Source organism: Limanda limanda, chromosome 1 (genome assembly GCF_963576545.1).
Source record: "Limanda limanda chromosome 1, fLimLim1.1, whole genome shotgun sequence".
NCBI lineage: Eukaryota > Metazoa > Chordata > Actinopteri > Pleuronectiformes > Pleuronectidae > Limanda > Limanda limanda.
This window is the reverse complement of record NC_083636.1, coordinates 31,746,867-31,768,958: the sequence shown is the minus strand read 5'-3', so window position 1 is coordinate 31,768,958 and position 22,092 is coordinate 31,746,867. Positions and strand designations below refer to the sequence as shown.

Here is a 22,092-nt window from a genome sequence, read left to right as displayed (position 1 = left end):
TCTCGCTCTCTCACTCCTGCAGGAGCTTGGTTCAGTCTTTATTATTAGGGCCCGAGCACTGACAGGCACTGACAGACATGAGGCCCTATTGAAATTGTAAGGATTATTATTCAGGCAAACAAATTGGCTTTTTGAGGGCTTTTATTTGGTGACTTTGCATGATTTTTTGAAGGTATTCCCTTTTCGATTGACATTCGTTTTCCCTGTCCTGCTTCGTGTCAACATCTGCACATAAATACATAGATCAAAGCAGCAAGTGATTAACTTTTCTTAAAGACAATATTGGAAGTAGTTGGTTTAAACAAAAACTGTTGGCAAATAGACTATCATTGGTTGGCCGTGTCTGCTTTGTCTTACACGTCCACGTAAACAAAACAAACAGATTTAAAACAAGTCGAGATGGAAAAACAAACAACACAACCAATTATATAAGCAAACGCAAAAAACAACTTTCAGCCAACACAACCAAAAACAAACAATGTGTCGTGGACTACTGCATATTCACGCACACAATTCGGGTTTTTTAATGGACCTCGGGTAATCAGGCCCAGTTTTCCACTCACTATAATGCCAATATAATTTTTGCAAAGATTTTATATATCTATATATTGCCAATTCCAATCCTTAGTCGCCCTTTGTGCTGACTCAACACAACTTAGAAGATGTTGAGTCTTAATATATGTATTGTACAAACTGGCTAATGTGTACAACTTCAAGCAGGGTTGTGTCTTCACTTTGTCGTCCCTACAGGCAAGAGACCCTACAGGTGTATTGTCACCCTGCTGGAAACAAATGCAAACACAACCGCAGGCCCATTCAGTGAAGAGAGTCTTATGATAAATAAACAGGCTTACATGTAGATGCGTGGACAAGCTGGCGGGCAGGTATACAGGCAGGTAAACATCCGGCAGCTACAAAGTACAGCTAATAGACACAAAAGGTTTATAAGCCGACAAACCGACAAGGAGCTGCTGACAAAAGGCAGTTGTAAATACAGGTTTGGGTGATGAGGGAGGTGGGATCAGGTGCGTGGGCGAGGACGGAAGCTGCGGAACAAGTGGAATTTTGGAAAGACAAATGACAAATTAAAGAAAAGTGCCACATCAGGTGGAGACATGGAGAAGGGCAGGTCTGGGGATATGAAAGAGAACACATGGCCATGGAGAAGTCGGGCTGGTTATTATTTATTTTTTCAGGCAAAAGGAAAAACGCATGCAACGATTCAAAATGCATGTGCTCTCCTGCTCAGTGCTGCTTTGCAGTCCAAGAAATTTTTGAAATTGTATTTTATAGTTGGTACTTTCAAGGGTTGAGCAATCCTGGTTAGTGTTGAAGTGCCGTCAAGCAAGACACTGATAATTTATAAACTTCAAAATAAAGTCACCAAAATACTGTAACCAAATTTGCACCTTAAGATATTCAATTGGATGCATTTTGTAGATGTAATTTAGCATTCAAAAAAACATTGGTCTTCAATTATTTATTTACTTGTTCAGTCTGAAATTTGGCAGCAAAACCAGACCGTGTCCAGTGTATTTGTTATTCTCTGTACTAGCACTGTCCAAGCTGTTAACAAAAGAGAAACTATCTTATTTTGTGTGCCTAGTTTCCCTTTGCTGAGTTATCATAAGGGGCATTGTGTATCACTCCTGCTACTGATGAAAGGTCAATGTTTAGTGATATTTACAGACTTTATTAGTGGTTATTCTTTGGTCTATTAGTGTTCTTAGGTAGACTCAAGAGGCACTTGTTTATTCTGTTGTGTTGATTCTTTGTTTTCTCTAGAAGTTCAGATGCACTTGTCCAATACTATTTTAACCTCAGCATCTCGGGTTCAACATTTGTAAAATTATAAATTATATTTATAGTGTTGTTATAATTTTTCAGTCAGTTGAACTAAATCCTGGAGAGAAACATTTTGGGTTGTTTTGTGTATCTATAGGCCTACTTTAAAAGCACTTAGCATTTTTAATTTTGGTACTTGTACTTTTACTTTTGATACTTAAGTACATTCCAACACCAGATACTTTTGATACTTAAGTACATTTAATATGAGCAACTCTAAGACTTTTACTCAAGTCATTTTCTGACGAGTGACTTTTACTTTTACCGGAGTCACTTTCAAGTAAGATATCTGTACTTTTACTCAAGTATGGCTTTCAAGTACTTTATACACCACTGATATATATATATATATAAATGGTATATTAAATATATATTATACTCTCATTATATTATTATTATTAAGTATTGTATCAGAGGCTTAAAATTATCGTATTTTGGAGGAAATAATTGTGCGGCAGTTGTATTCAAGAAAATTGATAACAACACACGAACAATAAATAAATTCTTATTCTTATGAACAGATTATTCTTTTATAAAACAAATAGCAAATGTTAAGAATTGGCTGGGAAGACAACATGTGAGAAGAAATGCAGAAAAAACACATGATCCACATTCAAATACATCATCAAGCGTAGCAGCTGAAATATCTATCTTTCTCTAACTGATTATTACAACTGCTAACACTATGATAATTTTGGTCCCTGACATGGAGGTTAGTGATCACTGTTGGAGAAAACACCATCAAAAGACATCACAGCACAGTAACTTTTATCAGAAGCAGAATGTGATAAAGCACTTGTAAAGGAATCAGAGGAATGCTATGAATGAATCTGAATGCTGATTGAATTCAAGAATCTTATTACCACAACATGAGAAAAAAAGTTGACAGCTTAAAATTCCCAGTAGACAAATGCAAAACCTGAAATGCAAAACCACACTGTGCATTGTTCGTTAGATAATTAAAGGTGGGGTGAAACTGTAGGAGCGTTCTGAAAGTAAAACTCCCCCAGGCTGTTACTGGGGCTTTCCAGGTAATTCGATGACATTAGAGCTGATGAACCTGTTTATCGACTCAAACAGGCAAAACAACAACAAACTGTGTTTTGATATTTCAGATGTATTTTTAAGGGAGGATTTAAAAAAAGAAGAAATACAGATGATTACAGATGATTACTGTGTTGAACCCTGACGATCTCCAATGTTTTTTTTTACACTGACCATCACCATTTAAAACCCTGTATGAATTTGAGTGTAAAAGAAACACAGAGTAGTAAATAGTCATTTCTATAACCTGTTAAAAATACATCACTGACAAGTCACTAAAGGGCAGCACCACTCAAATTACATTTTCTTCACTGTGGAAACCTACTCATCCTCACGGGTATTGAGACTCAGAATTACCTTCCCTCTCTTCTTCTGTTCTTCGTTCAGTCGCAGGTAAAACTGTGTCTGGGGTGTCTCAGGTGGGTGGAGCGATGGTTACCGGGGTTACGGCTGTGGCCCAGAAAACTGTGGAGGGAGCAGGCAACATTGTCGCTGCCACAGGATTGGTCAAGAAGGACCCGGCCAAACAGGTAAGAAAGATACCTTTGATTAAAGTCAAATATTATTCATTTTTTTAAGAAGTTTTAATACGTATTTGATGTTTAGTGTCAAATAGGAAATTGTCCTATTGTGATAGCAACCCCTAGTGTTCTCCTGTGGACAATAACAATTTTGATTGGTGCAATATATTCTTACCCTTTGCTAATATCGTGTTGGCCTACTTCATAATGAACGTTATTACTTTGTGTAATCTAAATCACAAGGTCGTGCTGAATTCAAGTAGCAGTTATACCTCCTGAAACACAAACAAAAGTTTAAAGTATCAGCCATTCTGCTAATGCGAGATTCTAGCCTGATCCCCAAATTCCCACAATTTGTGAAGAACACAATGATGAGTGAGCTGACACAGGTGTTCGCTTTTAACCTAAATAAATAACATAAACAGCAAGTAGCATCCACTGGGAATCAGTGATAACATTTGCAAGTTAGGTTAACTCGTTTCTTAAGTGTTTGTGTAGCTAGGTAGCCTACTTTGCCAACCTCTATTTTTCAAGTGAAATATAAACTTTATCAGCAAATTGTGTTTCCCCCGTTAATAAAGCTGGACCACATGACAGCCCACCAAAATTGGAGCCAGGAGGTTATGAAACCTGTCTCCTCCATATTAGCAGATGGGACACAGAACAAACTAAAAAGTCAAAGGAGATGTCAGATAGATTTAAAGTAGTTCTATCTATGCTTATGTTTCAGTGTTCATTTTTTTGGTAAATTTGGTTTTGATTAGTTATTTATGATATAAGGACGGGGCGAAATGTCATGATTGATGGCTGAGCTTGACTCATAATTGGTTGAGCGTGTGTATGGGCGGGACCTCAATACCGCGGCGCCACACCCCCATCACTACTGCACTCCAAGTGACATCAAATTTGCAAAATGGGCAGCACCCATATCTGGGATGTTCTAGCTTCCTTTTTGTACGATTGGAGGAAGTGGAGAGGTGTTTTATATAAAGTCTATGACGTGTTCCATTCAGTAGCATCAACTGACAACGCCAACCCTCAACTGTTGCCATGGTAATGACAACCCAAAGGCTCGATGACTTTTACCACAAATATATGTTCATAAAAATATTTTGTTCAGATTAAAAAATATAGATATATATAAACGAGTACACAAGGGCTGCTGTATCATTATGCTTAGTATTAAATTCTTCCTATAAAGTGTCAAGAATTCAAATTTCAGATTGACTCACAACATGCACACATTCAAAGGCATCTTTACAAAGGGCAGTTCACAGCACAGCACATCAATCCATTTCATGCCGCTGGCTGCCGGCTGTAACTCTTCACTGTATCAAAATGGCCTCCTGACCTTGAGTCATTTGTCATCACTTCTCATTTCTGATGTGTGTCTTTCTTCTCTGAAATGAAAGCCATTATATATTGTTAGCTTTTCCTGCATTGTTCATCAGTCAGTCTCGCCTTTGTTTGTCCAAAGGTGGAAAGGGACGCATTTCACCATCGCAAACAATTTACTGATGCAACACACACACACACACACACACACACACACACACACACACACACACACACACACACACACACACACACACACACACACACATTCCCATCAGGGTCTGTTCAGGGTCAGGAGCTTCAGTTTTTACTTTTCTGGAAATTTGGGGCTTATACAGTTAGAGTCCACAATTTAAAAGAAAATCTAGATTACAGATTAGTTACCTGATAAAATGTAGGGAATCATTAGATTTAATATGGTATATTTAGCATCACAATAACCACATAAAGTATTGTACATATTAAATAACATGTGGAGTGGATTTTCACATTAAAACAGTAGACACACATGGCTTTTCCACATTTAATATGACATAATATTGAACATGTATTTGAACACAATTCACAAAGTTTGCAATGGGTAAGGGTACATTTTTAAAACTACTAGTTCAACATATCTGTGATTATTCTCTGCCATCCAGGTCATAACATCATTAGTTATACAAGTGTAAATAGATCAGAATCAAAATCAGAAGAAATGTATTGCCAAGTAGGTTTGCACCTACCTACAATGAACATAGAAACATAAAAACACAATAAATACAACACACCTAAGAAAAACTATAAAAAACAATATATATTTACTCACTATAAAAGGACTTGCTTTTGTGTCTTGAGGAGGTTTCACCTCTCATCCAAGAGGCTTCAACAAAATTTTAAATAAAAATAAAATAAAAGAGTAGAAGTTCCCACAGTTTTAGCATTGTGAAGCAATTCTTTTACGAGTAGGTCTAGTTTGTTTGTATCTCATGAGCCTACTTGGGGGCATAGATGCGATACACACTGTTCATACTTTTTTGGTGGCAGTAATACTAAGTTTTTAAATATTCACAATAATCTGCCCAATGCATTTCAATGAAGGAAATGCATTCATGCTTACAAGAAAACCTTGTGGGGCGCCTTTATTTACAACTGGCAGAAAGATCCTCACCCGAAAAGGCTACAATTGCCTCATTCTTCATCATTCATGCAAGACAAAAACGCAGCAATACCTGTTTTTCTTTTTTTCGAACCACACTGTGATACATCCGGATTAATAAAGTGTAATTTGATTTCTGGAATCACCGTCGCCTCTCATATCGTCCCTGTGAGTCGCAGGAAATAAGTCAATCAAACATTTCCTTTCGGCGGCGTGAACCTCGTTGTCTAATGTTTGTTGTGGTGCTAAATCTCCCGTCCCTTAATTAGAGGTGAAACACGGGGGAATCCATAACAGCAAATTTAGACATCAACCAGCCACAGCAGCAGCAGCAGCAGCAGCAGCAGCACACACACACACACACACACACACACACACACACACACACACTGACACACACAAACAAAAACACAGCTCTGTTTTAATTGGCTGTGATCAGGGAAAAATACCCTAAGACACAAAAGAAATGATATTTCCTACAAACATCGACTCCCGTTGTTGTGTTTTTCTCTATAACTGATCGCAGTCCCCCTTAGAGATTAAACAGAGAGGCAGCTCCACCTGTGGATGTGATCAGCCTCATCGTGAGGAATCCTGACGAGCCAAACTGGCAAACACAACAAACAGATGGACAAACAGACACACAGCTGACTGACTGATAGGAAGATGATGGGCTGACTGATTGAGGAATGAAAATCCTGGCGTTTCCAGCGAGAGATTGACGTGCAGACAGCGGCGGATTGACCTCATTTAACCGCCGTCTCCAGGCGGCTCGGTCATTAAACGTCATTAATATTGATTTGATTTGAAAAATTTATGCCAGGTTGAGAGAGAGCCCATCAAAAGATCGTCTCCCACGTCTGACGCACACATAAACGGTGGATGGTCGGACGCTGAGCCTTGATTAATCCCCTCATCTGGTTGTTTCACTAATTCATCAGCTGCTGGTGAGGCCAGAAAGGTAGAAGGGAAACACAAAGTGTCCTCATACAAACACGTCTTATTGCCCAGGTCTTTTCAGAGACATGCAATAAAAGAGGCCTCTGTAACTCACGTCCCCAGGAGGTGACTCCTGCTGGAAAGTTGCTCTAAAACAACACAGTCGTTGTAGGAAGAGGCTCTGTTTGATTTTGCTTTGAGCAATGTGGTTTACACAATCTGTGGAAACCTGCTCGTCCTGTTGGATTTGTCTTTAAAAATGGCCGAACAAATCTCAAACGTCTGGCCAAAGTTTAATCGGACCCAGTTAATAGAAATGGCGGCGTTTATTGGCGTCTCTCTGGCTCTGCTGAGAGAACAGATGGAGGCGGTAAATGCGACAGCGGGAGGAGAAGGTGCAACAACTGGTTTCAGGTTGTGTTGACCGCCGCATGCACACATCAGTGCTCTGTGACCGCTCGCCATTAAGGAAGGTCACTTCAATGGCACAGTGTAATCAAGGCATCCTTTGTGCCAGACACGGGAGACGTCACCTCGCCAGCGCCCTTCATTAGCGCCTCGTTTCTTCCACCGCAGCCCACTCACTCAAAAGGACCAATAATCATAATGACTGCAATGAAAACGAGTGCAAGAGCTGGGTGGATACTGTGCATTGTTTAGATTACGTTTTCTTCTGTCGATCCGACATGTTTTCCTTCTGCACGCTATTCTGAATGTTTTCCCTCAAGTATGAAAAAAGAAAGCATCCAAACCAGTCCCACGTTACAGATGCTGTGCACACGTTTTCTCTTTTTTCCCAGAGTGATGAGGCCTCAGCAGCACAGAACGTGGCAGAGTCACCGGTGGATACCGACCCTGCTGACGCTACAGAGGTGAGATGGTGATCTCAAGCTGCAGGAACAGTTGATAGACTGAGCCGATTGTCAAATAGGTTATGCAACATTCAGTTGGTTTTTTATCAGACCACCTTAAATCCCCGTTGGCTTCTGTATTGTCACAATTTTCACTTCAAATGATTATTAGCTCTGGTTTTTGGGGAATGGACAAATTCAAGCAAGGGTTTTTGCAGCTAAATGTTAAATGTTAAACACTAGCTCACGGTGAAGTGCAGTTTTATGCACTTCCCATCAGACTGAATAATTTTTTAGATAAATTAATTAAAATTTAATCATCAACAATAAATAGATAATAAAAAATGATTAATAAATAATTTAGAGAGGCATTATGTTCTCTTTTTTGTGCAATGTAACAATAAATAAATGAACAAAGGGACACAGGATTAAAAGTAGGAAAATGTATTTTTCAACACAATAAAGCATAAAAGGTTCCATACTTATACCTGAAGACACTGGTTTTGTTCTGGTTCAGCCTTATACTGAACAACTGTACAAAGGTTAAGGATAGGGGAATAGAGGAACATTAATATTTTAATTATCTCAAAAAAATGTTACATTTAAAAAAAAATAATACATTTAATGGTAGTTTGTCTGTTTGATAATCTTCCAAAGCTGAAAAACAAATCAACATGTCACGTTGGAACCGAAGGACAAAAACCAACCCCATTCAGAGCAGTAACATCTTAAAGGTTGTGTTGACATCATTTGCTTGAGACAGTTTCTGAGGTTTCTATCATTACGCTGTCTGGAGATGTTGGATTCAAGGTTAAACTGCTCACATCACAGGACGGTGAATTCACAGCCCAACTCTTGTCCCTCTTCTCTCTCAGGAGGACTCTGATGACTAAACTGACTGAGAGCTTCACAATCAAAGATCGATAATCAACACATTCCATGTCGCTCTGCCAAGTCCCGTCGTGCCTCGTTTTGGTCCTTTATGGAGTCCGTGCCCAGTGTCTGTGTGTGTGTGTGTGTGTTTTGTTACGTGTGTCTGTACAGCAGTAAATGTGTAAGTGTTGTAGAGAAAGTGAGATGGTGTGTGTGCGTGCGTGTGTGTGTGTGTGCCTTTTGCACATCAGTCCTGAGACGGAGCTCGAGTGGGTGTTGTCTGTGACCAGCTGTCATTAACAGTGAATCCCTCCCACTGAGAAGGCCACCTGGTCAGTGTGTGTGTGTGTTTGTGTGTCTGTGTGTGTCTGTGTGTGTCTGTTTTCCGTCAACTGTGTGGTCAATAAGTCAAACATGGAAATATACCATGACTTACCACTTCAAGCACCTAAGTGTCTCTATATGAATCAATGACTTGCAGTGATGTGGTTGAGATGAAAGCATAATGATATCCTCTATTTTTGCCTGTCACGTGTTTTTCGCGGTGGACTGTAAAGTGCTGAGCTATTTGTGCGTTCACGTGTTTTAGTTTATTGCTGCTATAACAGATATATCTCATACTGAATGGACTTTTGAAAACCAAGAGCATGTAAACTATTGTTCCGCTTCATCGCTGTGATATGAATTTATTTGGGTTTTAAATGTGGAATAAAATACGTGGAATAGTGGTTGTTTTTGTCATGTATCATGTGTGTTAACATGTTTTAAATCCATCGCTTTGAAGAGCAATGACGACAAACGTGTATTTATCGACCAAAGGATGTTAATGTAATGAGGTTTACGAATGATCATGGATAAAGCTTTATCACATAATAATAGCAACAACAAAAACATTAACTCGCATGGAAATGGTAAATAGAACTAAAGTCACCCTGAGGCAATGGAAACTGTTCTCTTCCCTCATACCCCATGCCACTCAGCCATGGTGTAAACTCTTACACATTCAAATATAATGACATGTTTCTGCTCAGTCGAGTGAGGAGAAAAAGTCTGCGAATTATTTCAAGAAGCAAAATCACATGTGGCAAAAAGCCAGGAAAGATAAATGTGTGAGATTTTGGTTTCCTTAAAGTCTGTTAATCTGTATCATGACATAACTTACTGGATATAAATATACAAAGCAACATTTACATAATATTTTCAGAGTAGTTTATAGAAAATAGGACATGTACTGTTTACCCTGTGGCCCCGTCAGCCATTTCTGAGATTGTTGCCATGACAACGTTATATATTCCTAAAAGAATTGATTTCTAAAAAAGTGCTACATATGTTAATAATCAACACAAACTAAGCACCAATAATCTCAGAGCGGTAAGAATTTCATCAATATATCAATGTATGTACATTTCTGTGTAACCACACTGGTGTTATTACAGACTTCAGAGGGTTAATGAGTTATAAATGCTTCAAGTAACTTTCAAACCTTTTCAACACATTCAATCCTCTCTACACAGGACATTCAAATCTTTTCATTTTCTCTTTAGTATTTATAGAGACTCTTCCCTATGATTTCATGATAATTAAAAGAGGTTATTGATGTCACGGAAGGAGCATGTGTTGATGTGTTTTAATTTTCATACACTGTGTCAAACACGGCGAGCAACTCCCCCTAGAATAGACACAATTTAATGAAGTTGATGTAAACACAGTGACGCCTGAACTCAGTCATCTGATCCTCCTGGTTATTATCTCATGAGACGGCGGAACAACAGAACCGCCAGTCAATCCCCTGACAACAGCAGCAATAACATGTGTAAGTGTGTGTGTGTGTGTGTGTGTGTGTGTGTGCCAGTTGTGAAACAATCATCTGGGACACAACAGAAGTGTTTGTGCACCAATCACAACCTGCTGTTTTCAGGATTTCATTATGTTACAATGTTTCATAAGAGGAAATGTTTTTAGTATTTGTTGTAAAGGGGAATAATAATCCTGTCTGTAGCCACTAAACCAACCAGTGTTATATCACAATAAAGCATGTTGGCCTTGGCTGAGCGCTGCACCCAGCTGCAGGCTCCACCTTGTGGAACAAGAAAGACAGAGGCAGACATGTTACCAAGGTCGGTCCTGGCATCGGCTCTGATTCTTTTCCTCCGGGAGACAGTTCTGAACGACTAACACCACAGCCACTAAATGTGTCTTCTTGAGAAACTTTCTTTTAGTCCCACAGCAGCTCTCTGCTATGTTGTTTACTGACGTCCAGCAGTTGGTTTGTTTTACCTCCAACAAGACGGTTTGTTTTCTGTCCATGTGTTGGTTTGTTGGTTGATTTGTCAGCTACAAAACTACAAAATGGATTTCCACAAAACTAAACTAAAAACAGTTTACTGGGATTATTCATTTTTTGGATCCGTTTAGAGGACTGGTATTTTTTTTAGGTTTATGATTCATCCTGAGTAAGTCCCACAGATCGTTCACCACTGAAAACCAGACCAAACTTTAACCAGGTCTTCCTGTCAGACAAGTCAGACTATAGGTGTGACTAGTGGGCACCAGTCAACCTTTGAGTGACTGCTTCCTGTTTGAATTCTTTGCATCACGTGAACAGCAGATGTGATCACGTGTTTCTCACTGTCATCATCCGGAAGATGAACAGCTTAAGAACGTTTGAGTCATAAACCACTTTAAACACAAAAGACTCCTCCTTGTATTCTCAGTTCAGAGCAACTTTATTTGACACATTCTTGAAATCGTGTGTCTGTGTGTTGATTCTCATTTAAAGTAGGAAACGTTTTTGTGTAACAGAGCTACCAGTTTCACATATTGAACATGTAAGAAGGACTAATGAGGATTTGAACCTAATTGTTCCTTATAAACACAAGTGATGAGGTTTACATTATTGATTCCTCCTCTACCACGGTATTGGACAGTTACAGTACATATATTTTTATTCCCTGGGAGAGGGATCCCTCACTTGCGACTCCCAGGTTTTTTTTCCCTGTTAGATGTTTCTTAGTTTTTCTTCACTGGTTGAGGGTGAAGGACAGAGGATGTCACACCTTGTGCAGATTGTTGTTGTTTCCCTAAGATGTCCCAAGATTTTGATTCGTGAAATTTGGCTTCACAGATCAAATTTAAGATAAGACACCATTAAAGATACATTTGGTTTTATTGTTCCGGTGTAGCAAATTCTAGCGATGGATTCTCGTGCAAATAAAGAGAATAGAAACAAAATAACTGCAGTTTTGTTGAGTGATACTTCCAACAACATCCAACGTCACATGAAATGTCTTCTTCACAACTCTGTGAGCAATCCTGATTTCTCAAACAGTCTAAAATGTGTGTGATAATCAGGTGAATTTGTCCTTATGATAAAAAAAAAAAAAAAATGGATCTAAGCAGTTCAGAGTTCCTGAAACTCAAACCCTGCACACAGGTTATTATGAACAGGAGGTGTCCATATGAACAGGAACTGACAGTGGAGACTGAACTTCTACACTTTACTTCTTCTTCCTCCTCTTCAGGGCCTTCCACTCTCCCTCCTGAGTGGCCAAGCTGCCAAAGAGTTCCCTCACCTTCCTCTTTCTCTCTGCGTCTCTGGAATAAAAAACAATGTCGAAAAGGTTAAGAGGCTTTCACAAGAAACATTTGTTTTTCACTTTCACATGGAGGTTTCAGTTTTATCCGCACCTGGTCATGACTTCGTTGAGCTTCTCTTTGGCCAGGAAACGCGAGTCCTTCCTGATCTCCCTCAAAGCTCCTTTAAACTCCTTCTTGTATTTGTGTATCATTCGCTCCTTCTCTCGCTCCTCTTTGGTGCCGCCACGTTTCTTTCCATAGTCCAGCCTGACAAATTTTTGAATGCAAGCGAGATGTGTAAATCAGATGCACTACCAAAAACATTTGTGTGTTTAATCCTTGCTTCATTCCTGCTTACACTTCAACAAGCTTGGGCGTGAGCAGCTTCAGAGGAATCGGTTTCTTCTTGTCAAACACCAGTCGACTGTTGGTCACAGGGGCACTGCTGACGGCCTCCAGGATCGTACTGTGAAGCTCCTGCAACAAAAACAACAAATATTACAATCAAGTTAAATTTAAATAAATTCCTTTAAGGCATTCTTGAGATAGCATGTTGACAAGAATGCAATGGGACATGCGGACAACCCAAAAACAGAATACCTCCGGCAACCGTCGCCAGAGCAGAGGTATCGAAAGATTCCACATGCAATGAAAAAATCTCAGAAACTGAAAGAGAGTGAGAGAGAAACTTTGACACCAACCTGTAGAGGTTCTGGTAACGTTGTAGTTGAGAGGTGTTTGGAAAGCAGCGTTCGGATTGGCTGGAAGATGTTAGGAAATGATGCGAGGTCTTTGTAGAGGAGGCAGCAGCGCTTCACCAAGTCCAGGCAGGTTGACAAACACATCAACCTGTGGAGAGACGCACAAACATTAAACTGCTGCTCCCTGTTACTGCATGACTTCAAATACATGTATTCATCTTTACACATTTAGACAGCACAGCGCTCTGTCCCCTGCTGCATCACCCGGGCGGTAATTAACCACAGCTACTACACTCTTCACACACCCCTGCTGTTGGTGTGTGCGTGTGTGTGTCAGCGTGCGGCCTGAAGGAACGCACAGAATTAGAAAATGACTGGGCACCAGGTGTGAGGAGCAGGAGTCACATGCAGCGCAGAGGAGACTGGACTGGATCTGCTGAACAATAAATCAATAACAGCAAATATCTGTTAATAAACCGATACAGTAAAATCCAGTCAGATTCCTTATGAATACAAATACTGTGTAATAAGTGCTGCTTTCAAATAAAGACATTCGATAATTTAGGGGGCTGTTAGTCGATGATCAGAGACACAACGTGTTTTATAATTCTAAATCTTTTAGCTGATATAAGGTATATAAACATTTAAATTGCCGATGTTAGTATGATCTTTGTGACTCCTAATTTATTCATTTATATTTAGAAAAATATCAAATAAATAAAAATAAAGACATTTTCTAGCATATTTTTTCAGTTTTATGGTATGTTATGGTATTAATAGACGGTGAGTAAATTAACAAATAAAATGTACATTTTCCCAAGCTGTGCAGATCCCTGCTCTCCTGCAGCCCGTTTGGAAGCTGAGCTCTGTGCCCACACACCAGCTGCTGTGTGAAACTGGGCTTACGACACATCACAACCACACGAGTGATACGTTATCAGCTCCGAGCCACACAATCTGTACAGGTACAGGGGATAGGAGAGGCGTGTGTATTAGTGTGCTTCAGGTCTGCATTTATAGAAAAATAAAGGATCTTGTATTTTCTTAGTTGTGTAAATTAATAAATCGGACTTCTTCTCTTCCTACTTGTCTCGCTCTTCATTGCTCACTGAACACGAGAGGATCCGCGAAGACAAATGATTTTCTCAAGTCTGGTTCAAAGATCATAAACCTTTTGTCTCTACTGGAGGAGATGAGGGACAAAAATGTGTTTAAAAAATCAGTTGAAGCCAATCTGCAACTAGAGCAGCCTGCAAGAAAAAAATGTTGTGTCTCCCGGAGTTGACGTCTTTTCAGGAGAAAGTTTCTGTGAAGGTTACTTCATTGCTGACCTCCAATGCCGGTTAAAACTAGGAAGTGTGAAACGTATTCTACCAAGCATTAGTTAAGATGCATGTCGTATTTATGGAGGATAAATGAACTGTTTAAATGTTGTGGTTAAACAGAGGGGAATATGTGGGACTAGGCTTACATTTTTCCTGGATCAAACAAACAGGATATAATACATGAATTAAAGATTTTATCACTGCAGATGTTTCATGCCGCCACTCCGACCTGTGTTGGTCTCTGTCCTGGTCAGTTGTGAGCTCCAGGTGTTGGGCGGCAGACAGCGGCAGGCTCTTCTTGTTCCAGTTCTTGCAGGACTCAGAGTCTGACAACACCAGCAGATCGCTGTTCTTCCCCGATGTTCTAAAAGGCGGCACCATTGTGTAACCTGCAACACAACACCAGAGCTTGTCAGCACTGTTTTACGTTGTTTCATGCTGGCACCGAAGCATACATGACACATACATGTGGAAATGTGCATCTACCTAGAGAGGTCTTGTCCTGCACTGCCAGGTAAAGTGTTCCAGCCAGGAAGTTGATGAGCTCAGGGAGGAAGCGCTTTGAGAAAGAGACGTACTCCACTGCCAGACAGCACAGCACCAAACCTGACGTCACGTCCTGTAACGATCTGACTGGACACTGAGGACAGAAACACACAGAGGTGTGATGATTGCAAAGTGAAATGCTGAAAACCTAACAGCCACAGAAGGTTGTGTAATGATTAAATTCACTACCATGAAAACAATGTTTTGATTCAGCTGCGGCTCTGGGAATTCGGGAAATTCTAAATTTAATAATTAATAATAAACGTCTGAGGCGTGTATATGAAAACAAAACTAAATAGAATATAGGATAGGATAATAATAATAACAATAGGATGAGGGCTGGACTCTAACAGAAGGAGACATGGTGAAATCCCATTAGAAATTACAATCACACAAATGGGCCTGAACAATCACAGAACAAAATCCTCTCTAACAACACAGACAATAACAATCCCACTGAAGGAGCTGTATACCTTGGTGAGAGCCTGGCTAATGTAAAGCAGAGCTGGAGTCGTAACTGGGTGCCTGAAGTCCGAGGTAGGGAACAGGAGGGCCGTCACCTTCAGGTAGATCAGCTTCAGACACATAGGAAAGGAATAAGCAACAGTTACTTTTCATGTGATATATGGAAAGCAAGTGATGGAATTTCCATTGGGATGAGGGAGAACGGTCACCTCTTCAACTTTGATGCAACTGTACCAACAAAAAAAATATTTACCCAGTGGATAATCTCCAAAAGAAAAACTGCTAGAATCGAACATCAATCAAAGATAAGACAGAAACGCTCTGTATCTTTGTAATAAGGGAGCAGACATAGAACTATTTATAATTATAAGAAATATTTTGTTCACTATTAAGAATAATACAAAATTCATGATGATTCTCATATTTGAGAAACAGAAAAAAAACAAATACTTTGGTTGAAAACGAAAATAACTCAAATCCCCAATAATTGATCAAAATCTAATTAAAATACACAATCATTTATACAGTTTATTGGATTCACAGTAACTATCCATACCATGTCTAGGTCTGGGAAGGCAATATGCCCTTTGACCTCCAGCACCTCCTCCATGCTGTGAGCAGCATCTCCGAGGACTCTCTGCATCGCCTTACAGGCAGCGTCCGGGAACATCTGACACAGACCGTACAACTCTCTGCAGAGAATAAAGAAAACAACAAGGAAAGAGGTGAAGAGACACAGTTGAATTTAACATTTCTTTTCAGAAGAGATAGAAAAGACATTTTGTGGACTCACGGTATGAGCTTATCTACGGTGGTGAGTTCAGGTGGACTCAGAGATGCCAGTTCTCCGATGTGCTCCAGCAGAAAGCCGACCAGTTTCTGAGACAAACATAGATCACAATTGAAAGTCGTACAACCGTGAAAGTACCACAATCATTTAAATAAAGTAAGCTCCTTTCATGTTGTACCTGCAGCTTGAGCTTGTTGCCTACAGCCAAGCTAGGGTGGTTGCACTTCTGAGTCCTGGCCACAATGAGGCGCTGGTTGTCAGGGGTGTGTCCTTGGAGCAAATCCTTCAGATCACTGTAGCTCTCTGGAGCTGAAGGAAAACATACACATACAATGCTTTGTTGAGTATTAATTGATTAAAACTCTGAAGTAACTCCATTACAAAAGACGTGTTAAGAAATGTATCTGAAAAATAAACCATTTTCTTTCTTTTTTAAAATCTACTTATGTGTGTATTTACCGGTAAATGTGTATGGCAGCTCTGCTTTAGCTGCCTCCTGCTGGCCCTTCATCTCCTCTTCGCTCAGACTCTTCTTCGGTTCGGCACCGGTCTCTTCATCATCCTGTTCTCTCCCCACATCCTCGCTTTCTTGCTCAGAGTCCAGGTCCGAGTGGCCATCTTCTTCTTCGCTGCTGCCGTCCTCCACCTCTCCCTCCTTGGCTTCATCTTCATCTTCATCTTCATCTTCATCTTCATCTTCATCTCCATCTCCATCTCCATCTCCATCATCCTCTTGCTCCTCTTCCTCTGATTCATCCACCTCAGCGCTCACTCCCTCTTCTTCATCTTCCTCCTCATTTTCCCCAGACTGCTCTCCAATGTTCCATTTTCCATCCTAGGAATACAAAAGATCAATGAAATGAAACACACTGTATTCAAGTAAAAATCATTTAAAAAAGCGAATTAAGTATTCAAGTGAAAAACTAACAAAAGAAATCCCCACATGTTGTGTTTTCTCGTACCTGATAAGCCAGTGTCTTCTTGTCGTCTTTATCCAGGATGAAGCCGTCGTTGAGGTCATCAGCAGACAAGTGGCTCTGTCTCTGCACACTGTCCCCAGCTTCTTCTCCCATCATCCTCCTCAGACGGTCAGCCTGAAGGAAGCAAAGCAAAAGAACTCTAGTATCACACACAGAATTAAAACATCTAATGTTTTATGCAATCATGATTCATGATAAGAAAATAAAGATTCTGTCAATGTACCTCTAGTTTCTGCAGCTTGTCCCTCGCCTCCCTGGCGATCTCCTCTGGAGTTTTCAGTTTCTCTGAGGGCATAGCCTTCATCTCGAAGCCGAGCTCTCTGACCATCATGTCGTACGGGTCCAGCTGGAGCCCACAGAGGAAGCAGGAGGAGAACAAGGACATATCAGGCTCTGCCAGTGATGAAAACACAGCAACATTCCGCTAATTGGTTGGTGTGTCCCTACCTTGGGCATCTCCTCTGGTTTGTCAGCTTGTTCTGCTTTGGGGGTATTTTTCACCATCAGAGAATGGATGTTCTTCCAGTCCAGATCCAGCTTCTCTGTGAGCTCCTGTGCCTCCTCTCGCTGCACCTGCCGCTCGCGCTGAGAAAGAACCCAAAAGTTAATCACCTGGACCAAACCACCACTTCCTCCACAACATCACTACAATTACGGTCAGTGAGGATCCAAATCAAGGAGACAAAAAAGTCTCCATCAACGGGAGAAAGTTACAAGCTCACCTTCTCCTGCTTGGACTTTTGGATGAGATCTTCAATGAGTTCCTGCCGGGATTTTGACCTATGGCCTCCCTCCTCTTCATGCTGATCCCCTGATGTTTTCTTTCGAAGGAGACCCCCCCCTCCGAAGTGAGCCGCTGTCAGCTCAGCTAGATGAGGAACAGATTACTGTTACTATAATGCACCAGATCTATAATATGACTTATAAAATCCAGCTCAATATTTGGAATAAATGAACACCCAAGCAAAAGGCCACCAGGTTTGCGAAAAAATTGTGTTTTGATTATATAAAGTTGGTAAATTTGTGAATTCAACGTTACTTCTGATCAGGGCCGGGTCTAGGCAGGGGCAAGAGGGGGCCTGGCCCCCTCAAATAAATGTTGTGCCCCCTCAAACTAAATCCCAATTTATAATAATAATAATATAATAAAGCACAATGCCCCCTCAAGATTTGTGGCTGCCCCCTCATACATGCCTGTCTAGACCCGGCCCTGCTTCTGATCATGAATTACAGGGTCAGACTCACACAAGGACTACAAAGCGTCCCTGCTCCCATACATTGGAGAGGATTAAGTTAAAAACATTGATATCTTTAAACCATGAAAAGCTGATAAATCCAGAAGACATGAAACTGTGTTTTACAAATGAAAGAAACAATCTCAAGTGGCCACATCAATACACATCCATCAAATAAACCTCTGCATGCAAACACGTTAATGTGGCATTTAGATTTGAACAATTCTCACCTGACAGAAGTCCTTTCTCTTCTGTTTCATCATCGCTGTTCACCATGTCATTGAATTTCTCCATTTCAGCCAGTGACTGACCATAATGAGTCAACTCTTCTTCCTCGTTCAGGTTGTACATATCCTTCTTGTCATGGACACGCTGAGAGACAATGCAAAGTTTATAATACAAGGTGAGAACTGATCAGAGATTTTAGTGACAGACCAAAATGAGCAACCTAATGTCTCAGATATAAACAAGCCCATATGTTCGCTCTTATTTCATAATTTTTGAGTGTTTGAGTGAAGTCAAAGCAGGATAAACAGAGCATCAGACAGTGATTATGAATTCTGCTTCCATGTCAGGAATTGATGTCTGTTCAGCATAATCAAACCACTGACCTGTCTTTCCATCGCAAACCTCTGCAGGATTTTGTCTTCTGGTGCAATCTTGTTGTCATACTCTCCAAGTCGCTTGTCAATGAATTTGCTGGACTTGTTCTTCAGTTTGTATTCCTTCAGGAGGGTCTCTTTCCTCTGCAGATCAAACAACAACAACACTGCTTGTGATTCCGGTACAACCCTGATGTCACACAAACCCACACTCAGAGATCCAACATGATGCAAAAACATTGATTATTTATCAGTTACAGTTATATTTCCTTTGAGTGTAACAAGTGTTACGTTAAGGCTGCTGAACTGATCAATCAAGACCTCTCAACACATCTCATATTTACATGCGGTACATACGTAGTTCTAAAATCACAAGATGATTTACAGAGGAAATATTTAGTTGTGTGTGCAGATTTTTCCTGTGTCCTCACTTGAACTTTGTTCATGGTTCTCTCTGTCCTTACAAAGCTGCAAGAAATCTCTCTCACAGCATGATTCTGTGAGCATGAGGCTTCACAGCACAGATAGTGTTAAGTGGTGAGCAGAGACCCATGGCTACCAGATATAGTGCAACAGTAGAATAGCTAATCTCTTATTTTTCTGATTTCATCAGACTTCATAATCTTTTTTATCTTATTTATGGGCCCATTTTTCTTTACTCTGCCATATTGCCCAGATTTGCCTCAAGGTTGGTTAGTACCAAGTATGATATTTTCTCTTACCTTAGTATTGGCTTTGGATCGAGACACACCAGGAAGACCCACATCGTGCTTGGTTTTTCTCCCCAGAACTTCAAATTTCTTCCTGTTAATTTTCACTTCAAACGGGTTGTTTTTGATCTCAATGGAGGTCTTGGTCTTTCGAACCTTGTCAGCAAGGCTCCTCTTCTTAGGTACCTTCCCCATCTGTGACAGAGCAACGGAGTGATGAGCCAACATCCCTATCATAAGCGTGTCACTGTACAATGTATAATTTGTTGTTATTAGACCAGGACTCATCTGTGTCTGGAGAGGGGACTCTTCTTATATCACACATGTTTCTTAATTGGGCCTTCATTCATTTACAAACCTTAAACAACTGCTTGTATATAAGGATTCTTGTATATACACTAGTATATACACTTCTAGTTGTATACACTCCTTATATACATCTGCTTGTATATAAGAATTCTAGTATATACACTTGGCAGATGAATGAAAACATATAGATCCAACTCATACGGTCTAATGCAACAGTCCGTGGAAGTTAATAATGGTCAGCTTGTTGAGAGAATGAATAACAGAAACAAATCTCTCTGTAATGCACATAGACTGAATGTAGAGATGGATTGCTGCTCCCAAAAGGAGAAGCCAAAGTGTGCTCATCGCTTATTAGTAAATTGATATGGGTCAATACAGTCATTTCTCCTTAACATAGATAACCAGTCCTTCATATTACAGTACAACTTAATAGAATATCTACCTGATTTGCTTTGTACCATGTATAATGGTTTATTACCATAACTGTATTTTAAGCAAATACTACTGACTGTATATAGTTAATTCTTTAACTGTGCTGTTTGTTACCTCTCTCCTGTGGCACAATAACTCCCTTTGGCATTTTAAGGATCTATTAATTACAGTTACTGGTTAAATAAGTCAGTTTATTATTTAAACATCATATTTAAAACACCATATGAATCAATTGAGCTCTAAAGATCAACAATCCTGGCTAATATCAGCCAAGTTAGCATTTTGTGCACGGACAAATACTAAAATTATCCAAAAAAAAAGCACCAAATGTAATAACACATGAGCTACTTCACAGCTAACTAACAACCTTCACCGAACAGTGTGTGAAAAAGCTAACATTAGCTTAGTTAGCATTGTTTAAAACATGTGACTCTAATGTAATAATCAAAAGGCAAAGAACCAAATATATATGAAAAGTAGAAGACAGAGGTGAAGAAGTGGAGCTACCCTCCAGCTAACTCCCTTCATCACACAGACAACGGAGTGTAAACAAGCTAACATTAGCTCTCAGGCTGTTTACCTTCTAGCGGCGTTCAGAGGTCCACTTATTCAATCCAGAAATAAAACATGAGACACTGAGGCTCTGTCTGAATGTAACGCATTCATTAGATTTTATATCTTTCACCATCCACGTTGGGTCTCTGAGTTACACTTCCAGCGTGCACCGCCTGAGGTCAAAGTTGAAAAACAAAAAGAACACTTCCGGTGTGATGTGGACTGCAGTGCCTCTAGCGGTCACCCTCCATTATTACGATGGATAAATAAAAAAAATAATAAATAAATGAGAACTGGTATTTAACTTTTACCATAAATAGGATAAGATAAAAAAAAATGAAAATAAAAAGTTTTATAAACTACATTGTATAGTGTCTGTGTTTGGACTGAGATTTTTATTATTTAATCATTATTATTATTAATGCTTATCATACACCCTGATGCCTCAGTAGTAAGAAGGTAAGATAAGATCAAAATTATATTAAATTAAATGTGTCCCACACTGTGATTCTTGTAAGGCGTCAGAAGCAAAGGTTGGAAACTACTGGGTTATGCTCAGAGGCACTTAATCTCTACTGAACTCAGTCCATGGAGTTACAATGGAACTATGATTTTCTCAGCCATAGGATGAAGCTCTGATATAAAACCAAGCTTTGAGGACTCCGCATGAGCGTAACTCTCACAACGACTCATACATGATTGTGTAAAACTAAACTGAATGCTATCAAGTATTTCAAATCGAACTTGTTACAATAGCTTTCGATCAAAACTCAGACCAGGACGTGATTAGAGGAATCATTTAATTTTATTATTTATACGTGCAGATATTTAAAACAACGTGAGTGGAGCCAAAGTGTTTTACAATTATAATAAGTAAAAACACCAATATTGATAAAAAACATGATATGTACAAATCTTTGAGGTTAACATTATTAAAAAGATAATTTGTAAAATATAAACAACTTTAAAAAACACCAAGATTGACTGAGATTCATACAGTCACAAGGTAAGATTGTATAAAAATAGTAAAATCTAATAAAAAAACAGCAAGAGTAAGAGGAGCACAGCTGCAGATGTGCTGTGAGGGGAGGAGGCTCAAACTGCTCCTTATCATGAAGTTCTCCATGAAGGAGCAAAGCGGGGAGGATGGCTACTTCCTGCAGAGACCCCATTGACATTCTTAGACGATCTCCTCGGGCTCCTCTTCCTCTTTTTTCCCTGGAAACAAAAAATAAATACTTTAAACATTCTATCTGACGTCAGCTGATAAAACCTCAGTGTAACATCATGTATAGTAACAACGTGAATATGTATGAGTTG

At 39.7% G+C, this 22,092-nt stretch overlaps 2 protein-coding genes across 2 annotated transcripts in view; one reads left to right on the top strand and one right to left on the bottom strand.

Annotated features, from left to right (window-relative positions):
* Nucleotides 1-8,566, top strand: part of LOC133013182 (alpha-synuclein-like) — a 10,974-nt gene extending 2,408 nt beyond the window's left edge. Inside the window, exons 3-5 of the mRNA XM_061080374.1 lie at nucleotides 3,277-3,419; nucleotides 7,623-7,694; nucleotides 8,549-8,566. Of these exons, the coding sequence (XP_060936357.1) occupies nucleotides 3,277-3,419; nucleotides 7,623-7,694; nucleotides 8,549-8,566 (233 nt within the window). The remainder of the gene's footprint in view (nucleotides 1-3,276; nucleotides 3,420-7,622; nucleotides 7,695-8,548) is intronic.
* Nucleotides 8,567-11,693: 3,127 nt separating this feature from the next.
* Nucleotides 11,694-20,940, bottom strand: nop14 (NOP14 nucleolar protein homolog (yeast)). The gene is made up of 19 exons (XM_061069120.1): nucleotides 20,798-20,940; nucleotides 19,489-19,671; nucleotides 18,776-18,910; nucleotides 18,395-18,536; nucleotides 17,652-17,797; nucleotides 17,377-17,514; nucleotides 17,153-17,275; nucleotides 16,912-17,043; nucleotides 16,409-16,784; nucleotides 16,128-16,258; nucleotides 15,953-16,038; nucleotides 15,716-15,851; nucleotides 15,168-15,269; nucleotides 14,635-14,788; nucleotides 14,378-14,537; nucleotides 12,824-12,971; nucleotides 12,481-12,599; nucleotides 12,234-12,389; nucleotides 11,694-12,140 (listed from the first exon to the last, which is right to left on the bottom strand). The coding sequence occupies exons 2-19, from the start codon at nucleotides 19,669-19,671 to the stop codon at nucleotides 12,044-12,046; spliced, it is 2,664 nt and encodes an 887-aa protein (XP_060925103.1). The 5' UTR covers nucleotides 20,798-20,940; the 3' UTR covers nucleotides 11,694-12,043.
* Between the last annotated feature and the right edge of the window lie 1,152 nt (nucleotides 20,941-22,092).

Coding starts and splice junctions, on each gene's coding strand:
- nop14 (XM_061069120.1), bottom strand. CDS start 19,671: ATGGGGAAGGTACCTAAGAAGAGGAGCCTTGCTGACAAGGTTCGAAAG. Junction 17,044..17,152: donor ACAAGCTGCAGAAACTAGAG/GTACATTGACAG, acceptor TGCTTCCTTCAG/GCTGACCGTCTGAGGAGGAT. Junction 16,785..16,911: donor AGAAGACACTGGCTTATCAG/GTACGAGAAAAC, acceptor TTGTATTCCTAG/GATGGAAAATGGAACATTGG.